The sequence below is a fragment of the Protomyctophum parallelum genome (assembly GCF_964188405.1).
Source record: "Protomyctophum parallelum genome assembly, chromosome: 18".
Taxonomy (NCBI): domain Eukaryota; kingdom Metazoa; phylum Chordata; class Actinopteri; order Myctophiformes; family Myctophidae; genus Protomyctophum; species Protomyctophum parallelum.
This window is the reverse complement of record NC_139716.1, coordinates 16,126,436-16,134,784: the sequence shown is the minus strand read 5'-3', so window position 1 is coordinate 16,134,784 and position 8,349 is coordinate 16,126,436. Positions and strand designations below refer to the sequence as shown.

Sequence of the window (8,349 nt, the reverse complement as noted above, 5' to 3'; positions counted from 1 at the left end):
ATACTTTTACTCCACTAAATTCCAAAGACGAAATATTGTACTTTTTTACTTATACCACATTTCTATAGGAAGAGGAGACAAGCTCACAAATGTGTTGTACTTTTTGAATACCAAAGTATTCTTGGGAGTACAATACTCCGAGACTTTAACTCGAGTACAGAGCTGTACTTTTCACTTTGTAGTGGAGTAATACCAGGAGTATCTGTCTGTACTTTGTACTCAGGGAGAGTACTTTGTCCCTGGCCGACCCTGGCCATATAGTACCACCTACAGGAACACAAAACAATGAAAACAGCATGAAAAAAATACTTTCTCTTTCTACAAAGTATTGCACGTTTATACAAATCGCAGCTTCTTTTTCGCTTTCGCTTTTTGTTTTTGACTTTTTTTATTTATTATTTTTTATCTTCTCTTTGATTGACAGTTGTACGTGACGAGAGGTCAAATACACTTTTCTATTTGGAATACAAAAAGGCAAAAATGTGAGTGACAGACAATACAAAAAAAAAAGAATAATATTACAACAATATTACATGAAAATAAAAAATAAAAGAAAAAAAATATTTTTTTTTTTTTCGTCGTCCATTCACTTAAAAATAGAATCTTCAGAAACAGTTTTTCTTCCCTCCCCCCGCTCGGGAGCGATCTTTCACGTTAATCGACATTCCGCGTTTTTTTACGAACTTGCGTTGTGCATAATTATCGCAATAAATCAATGCCTTATTAATGCATTACTGAGGCTTCCATTTATTTATATATTTCCATACATCTCTCACTTAATGTATCGTCTCTGACAAAAAACAATAAAATCGATATACAAATTTTCGACATTTTCGTTAAAAAAAGAAATCTACCTTGGGATTTGTTTTTGAACAGGAAGCTTGTTTCTCTCTCTCTCTCTCGCTCTCTCTCTCTTTTAGGCCGATTGGGCGGGGAGTGTGAGAAGGCAGAGGGAGTGGAGCACAGATTAGATTAAAAAATATATATACACAGATGTAGGCAGTATAAATCGACACACAATTTCAATCTGTCATTTTAGATTACCTCATGGCCCCGAGTTAAATTTAGCTCTTGATACGCTCAATACGTTCTTGATTTTAATTCCATTTAACTCTGACAGTGACTTGAACTTCACAGTTTCAATCCACAGTTTTCGTTGTTTAGTTGTTTGTTGTCCTGGGTTTAGTTTGTCTTTTTTAATGAGATACGATAAAACAAAACTTTATTGATCACCAAGCAGAAACGTTTAGCAGATTTCGTATTAAAAAGCGCTTATATTTTCAAGCTTTATACTTTTCCTTTAACGCATTTAGACCTGAGGACACGTCTTATAGCGTTGAATCACTATTTTAAACTTTACCTGTTGAAAAATAGTAGATCTACAAGCTTGTAGATCTGCTGTTTCTTTTTAATTGTGACAATGAGGTGCAAATCTTTGAATTTATATTCTTTCACAGCGGATGTTTTTACCTCATATCTTTGCTTCTGGGGGGGGGGGGGGGGGTCCCTGAAACAACATATTTTCAGATGGGAATCTGAAAATAAGTTTTTGGGCTCCTCTACATGAAATAGTTTGAGAACCACTGATACAGAAACATGAGGTTTTTCAGAAAATACATTTAGTATAGAATCAGTTCTCAGGTCTAAATGCGGTAACTATATAAACCGTTGATAGCGTATATGTATAACATGTATATAACATGTATGTGTATAACGTGTGGTCCTGCATTATGTTTATGGATATGAACAGTGCTGGACGGTAAACAAAGTCACAAAATGGACTTGAGAATCAATACTTTTTTTATGTATGACCACTCCACTGCATTTCAAAGGCAAATATTGTAATTTTGACTTCGCTGCATTTCTAGGAAGAGACAAAAGTGCGTTATGAATTAACTTCTTAAGCCATAGTTTTAAATATAGAAAAAATAGCACATCTCTTTTTCACCGTTATTAATATTTTGTTGTACTTTTTTTTTTTTTAAGCATGTACATTGAATACTCGAGCCTTTTTTTAGACTCCAGTAAAGTACAAATTTACCAGAGCAACTTTCACTTTCGTAGTCGAGTAATATTTGACCGGCAGTATTCACGCGGCAGTAATTTGTAAAAACTCAAGTACTGGTTATGTTGAGTACTTTCTCAGCCACTGGTTTTTAATATGATATTATGACCCCATTAAAAACATATAAAAAGTTCAGAGTCAGTGTTCAAGTGACTTGTGGGGACTGGTCTGTAAACATGATCTTTATCGCACTGATATGTCCATAATATAATTCATTAACAAACCCATTATGGTTTAAATTAACTCTAATGAATGAATGTATACGCTTATAAAAACGGTAAACTTTGCCGGCTTTTAATTACGGCGTGTTCTCGGCGAGAGAGAAAAGGGCAGAGAAGCCGGCACGCCGTCCGATTCATTTTAAAATGATTCTATAGCTATTTATTGACAAAATGGTCGGATGGACGGACATATTTCGTCATAGTTTTTCGTCATCAAAATGAACACTTTGACTGTGACGGACGGAGGTTGGTGTCGGACAGAGTAAGCTATTGGAGCGTGCAGGATGGAACTATGCGTCGCTACTCATAGATGAGACGACGTGAACATTTCATGTCAAACGCGAATTGCGGCACGAGACTGCTGCCGTGTCGAAAGACAAAATTTCAGTGATATCGCTGACAATAAAGTGGAATCGTTACGATAATTAAAATCGCAAAGAGCGCCCCAAGTCCAGTGTACAATTGCACGATAGATTTGCACAAAACATTGTTGTGAGCGTTATTATTATTTTGTGGCGATATGCCTGCCTGTACCAATATGGCTGCCAGGGAGACGCGGCGAGCGCGCTCCAATCCCGGAATCTAGGAGTATATTTATCTATGGTTAATTAAAGGGACTTGGAGAAAAATCCTATATATTTTTGTTTTGATTTGTTTATTTTTGCAAAGCCAGACCAATCAGAAAGTTTGTGCCCTGTAGTTGGTATTTAAGGAATACTCCCCCCCCCCCCCCCTCCCCCCCCACTCTTTGATAGAATAAAAGTCATGTTTTGGGTGAAGTTATCCTTTCAGAATAAAAGTCAAGTTTTGGGGGAAAGTTATCCTTTCAAATTAAAACGTTAAAATTACCTGGTCTTTGGCGCTCGGCGTGAATGTAGCCGTAAATAAACCAACAAACTAACAGAAAAGAGAAAGGGAAATGTTTTCACATGCAGTAATTTTCTCAAGTACTGTCTTTTACTTTACTTAGATTAGAGTGTGCATTTAGCATGTTCAATACTATATTTCTAAAAAAAATACTTACGTTTTACTTAAAAAATTATAATTGTAGAGTAGGGGCGTTTTACGTGAGTAAATAATCTTGAGTAGTGTTCTGTCCCCACAGCTCCTATAAAGTTTATTATTATTATTATTATATCAGTGAATGAACTTTGCTGTCAGGCAGAAACCTAATACCATTACCTCCGTATTTAAACGTTGGCCATGCCGTACTTCATCATACAAGAGTTTGGCTGAAAGTATTGAAAATAGACAATCAATTTTAGTTTATAGTTATATATTGTTATATATATATAACAGCTTTTGAATCTAATATGTTTTCATGTATGTTTTTAGAGTACCAACAAGTGACAAAGTGGCGCTGTTGAGCTTCACACTGTGCACAAGTGCATGATGGGAAGCTGAGTTTTTAGTGTAACAGTACAGAACAGACCACCAGACAGACGCAATAACATTTGTTGACCACCAAGTGTCACTCTTGCATCACTCACTCACTTCAGACAGGTCTGATTTTTTTAATTGTAATCCAAAAGGAATGGTTTTGGACGTGCAAGGTTTCACCCCGACAGCAACGACAAACAGAAGCTCTATGTATGCAGACGATATATTAAAAAAACAATCATAATGCTATTTATCGTTGTAATAACCAGCGTCAATGCCTAAAAAACACATTTTGTCGTTAGTACGTGGACCATGTATGTAATCGCTATTACGGCGCTTTTGGCGCTACACAGAGAATGTAACAAAAGTATTGTTTTTGAGGATTGTATAAGTCGTTTTTTTGTTGTTGTTTGTTTGTTTAAAATCCAGCCCATAGAATGAATATACATATTGGGCCATTTCCCAAATGTTATTATATCCACTCAGAAGTGTTCAACACTGATAACGGCATGGGGCCATAATGATAACGGCACGGGGCCATAATGATAACGGCACGGGGCCATAATTATTCCTTTTCCCAGCACACTTAGTCAAAGGCCAATTCTGCAATTTGGTCGGCGTTGGTCCAACACAGACCCAGTTCGCCAGATCTCACAAAGATCCGGACAGGTGTTTGTCGATAAAAGGCAGTGAAACGCATGATATATATACCTGGTGTCCAACCGACCGACCGGCCGACCGACCTCGGTTCAACTGTCGGCTACAACCTTGGTTCGATTCGTATAACGTGTTTTCTGAGCTTTGTGGCGACGCGCTAGCGCCTCCTATAGGTCTATAAACAGGGGGGAATGTTGAACTGGAGGATTATGGACGGATGAAGGCTCTAAGACAGTGGTTTTCAACCAGTGGTCCGGGGACCACCGGTGGTCCTTGATGGGGTTCCAGGTGGTCAGGGGGTAACCAAATCGACCCTTGTTAGTACGGGTCCATTTTGGTTTCATTTTACGCTCTCAAGAGTTAAATTATTGTCATGTTAAACACCTGCATTACTTCATTTACAAGAAGTCTACACAATAATAGAGAATGTAGAAGAATTGTTCGACAAACAAAAATATTCTTTCGTTTTGGGTCTGAGAGGCTAAATGCCATCGAATGGTGGTCCCGTGGCTCAAATGCCCAATAAATAATGGACCTTTGATGTGAAAAGGGTTGAAAACCACCGCTCGAAGACGGTGAGCAGTAGCAGTGGCAGTAACAACCGACATGTGGAGAAAAAAGGCTACTTGACTGAGTTTCCCTCACACGGCATCAATAAAGGTCTAAATGTATAAAAGCCCTCCAATCGAACCGTGGCCATAACACAACGCGTTGGATTAGCTAACTGGAATAGCATTGGTTAGCGTGCTAACTGTATTAGCATCGGTTAGCGTGCTAATTGGAACAATGGCCCCCGCAACTGTATATATTTACACAACAGGAAAAGCTATAAATTCATATTGACACATATTGACATATAAATGCATAAACGGCCTTTCTGTAAAGTACAATAGCTTAGTAACGTTTCATCTGATTCCAAAAAAAGTCAAAGTCGTTTTTCCTTCTATGTAAAACTATAGCAATTATCATCAATAGAGAAAAGCATTATATAGTCTTAATAAAACAAAAAAATAACATTATAAACATTGACTGAGGAGGAAAAAAAGAACAATAAACAATGTAACTTCCTCTGTAGAAAATAAAAACAAACAAATTTTGTGTAAATTTGGGTAGGCAAGGGAGAGCACCTAATGCAGTCAATACAGAACTGTAAACGATCTAAGATAGATAGATAGATAGATAGATAGATAGATAGATAGATAGATAGATAGATAGATAGATATAATAGGCTACAACATTACGGTATACGTCACAGACGATCGGGGCCGACAAATACGTCACACATCATCACAACCTTTGCTCCCTGTTCGAGGAGGTTTGGGACTTTCTGTGCGTTTTTACATTCTTTACTGTTTGGATTGCAGAAATCAAGCTATATTTTCCTTTTTTCCGTAAAGTGTTTGTTTGCCGAGGAGCAGCTATTATTAGGACCTGCCGCTGATTGATTGAAGATCGCAAACAGACGTTTAATTTTTTTTGTCGGCGGCTACGAGAAAACTGTCGTTTCGTGTTTTTTTTAAATATTGTTAAAACGTTTTTGACAAAAGAGAGATTTATTTTGTGATCGTATAGTAGTGCGCGATCGTTAAAGATCTATCTGTACGTACTCCTTTCCGACGTCAGAGCTTTTCTTCGTAAAAAGGGAGGTGCGATAACCACAAAATTACGTCATTCTGCACTTCTGAAGGGCCGGTCTCAGGACCTATAGAACCCAGAACTAGAGTCCAGAAAGCGAGTCCTGATCTGCCACGACAGAAGTAGGCTAGTACGTAATGGCCTTAAAAGTCTTTGAGAGCCACAAAGTCACCAATGTGTCGCTTTTCGTCTTATCCTCAGCCAATAAAAGTGATTCTATCTGATCACAAATTTTTGGTTAGAAATCCAATAAGAAATGACCCAAACCTCTTCACAATCATTATGGTTTAAATAAAAGAAAAGAAAACAACATTTCGAAATTCTCTAACAAAAAGGAAATAAAAATCAGAAACGGTACTTCAGTTCTTTGTGCCTTCCGCACAGACAGACAGACAGATGGACAGACAGACAGACAGATGGACAGATGGGCAGACAGATGGACAGACAGACAGACGGACAGACATAAAGACAGACAGACAGACAGACAGACAGATGGACAGACAGATGGACAGACAGATGGACAGACAGACAGACGGACAGACATAAAGACAGACAGACAGACGGACAGACAGACAGGAAGCCGGATAGCTTAGTTAGAAAGAATGTAATATAGAAAGCAGTAAAGAAGCCATTTTGGGGATGGGGGGGGGGGGGGGGGGTGGAGTTTGGAGAGAGGAGAGAGAGGTGGGCGTTTCTCACAGAGGAAGCCCCTCCCCCTCACATCATGGTCTCTACGATGGTGTGGGTGGGGCCCTTGAGGAGGATGCCGGCGCCGCCCCCCTTGCCGTTGTTCCCGTTGGGGTCCAGCGGGTAGCGCAGCTCCGCCAGGCCGCGGTGGTCCTTGGGGCGGGAGCTGGCTCCGCCCCTCACGGGAGCCGCCACTGCCTTGATCCTCTGCAACGCGGGGACGAGAGAGACAGAGAGAGAGAGAGAGAGAGAGGCGGATTCAATTATACAAATATAGATTTTTTGTGTGCCGTGAGGAAGATTTTTATTTATTTTATTTATTTATTTTCAAAAAAAGTGTTACATTGAGTATGCCTGGTTTTAACCTCAGCACCACCCACCCGAACTTAAGCCACGCCCACATATGTCGTTGTATGGTAATGGGGAGGGGTTAGGGGAGGAGTTAGGGTTATGATGTCACTAGTTATTGGTCCAATGGTTCTCTTAAATAAAATGAGTTGCCATGTGTCAACCAACTACCGGCCGCACCCACCTCTATGAGCGGACCGTTCCGATTGGACCACCATGCCACCTTGCCCCACCCACCTCTATGAGCGGACCGTTCCGATTGGACCACCATGCCACCTGCCCCACCCACCTCTATGAGCGGACCGTTCCGATTGGACCACCACCATGCCACCGGCCCCACCCACCTCTATGAGTGGCCCGTCCGATTGGACCACCACCATGCCACCTTGCCCCACCCACCTCTATGAGCGGACCGTTCCGATTGGACCACCATGCCACCTTGCCCCACCCACCTCTATGAGCGGCCCGTCCGATTGGATGATCTTGATGACGACCACCATGGGGATGCAGATCATGGAGGCCAGGGCCAGGGTCCAGCCCACTCCGATGGACCAATCAGGATACTCGTAGACCTTGTTGTACGTCAGTGGCTTGTATTTGACCAATGAGAAGACGAAGCAGCTCTATGCAGGAAGAGGAAACGGGGATAGTGGTGATGTAGCGTAGATATTAAAACTGGATCAGCGCCAGGGCTGTAGTGGCCGCTAGCAAAAAAAAAACTCCTAAAATGGCCGACAATCAGTTCCGGTTCAAACACTAGTAAACTTCCGCTAGCTTTTTCACAGGTCAGGAGGAGAGTTGATCCGATCGGGGGAATAATTGTTTTTGTCACATCTAAGTCAAATGAAGCTCTAATCAAGCCCCGAATATCGCATTTTAAGCATATAATGAACATAAAGGCCGCGTGTGTGTGTATTTTGGCTGTTTTTAGGTAAACGTCACTAGTGACCATTAGCATAAAAATGAAAAAGTGCTGAAGGCGCACTGCGTCGCTGCCACTCAAGTGACTTATTCAATTTATTTTGTGTTGGTTTTGAGTTATCATAGTTTATTTTTTATTTGTAACATTTTTCATCATACGTGCGTGTGTGCGTGCGTGCGTGCGTGCGTATGTGCGTGCGTGCGGTGTCCTCACCATACACAGAAGAGGGGTGATGATAGTCCAACTCCATTTCATCCACGGGTTGGGTCTGTAGCCGATCATGTCCTCAATCGCATCGTAGAAATTATCAGCGCCTGGAGAAGAAAAAACCAAACGCAATGACCCAGAAAGAAACGTGAGGAAACAGCTGGCCCGAAAATGTATAGGCGAAATGTGGAGGCTATACGGCACAGAATGTTCGCTTAGCCAAGACT

The 8,349-nt window shown here is 40.8% G+C and overlaps 1 protein-coding gene across 1 annotated transcript in view; it reads right to left on the bottom strand.

Annotated features, from left to right (window-relative positions):
- Positions 1–3,064: 3,064 nt before the first annotated feature.
- Positions 3,065–8,349, bottom strand: part of LOC310875439 (sodium- and chloride-dependent taurine transporter-like) — a 56,714-nt gene continuing 51,429 nt past the window's right edge. The window contains exons 13-15 of the mRNA XM_083788668.1: positions 8,129–8,229; positions 7,446–7,616; positions 3,065–6,852 (exon numbers count right to left, since the gene is read on the bottom strand). Coding sequence (XP_083644794.1) covers positions 6,676–6,852; positions 7,446–7,616; positions 8,129–8,229 — 449 coding nt within the window. The 3' untranslated portion in view covers positions 3,065–6,675. The remainder of the gene's footprint in view (positions 6,853–7,445; positions 7,617–8,128; positions 8,230–8,349) is intronic.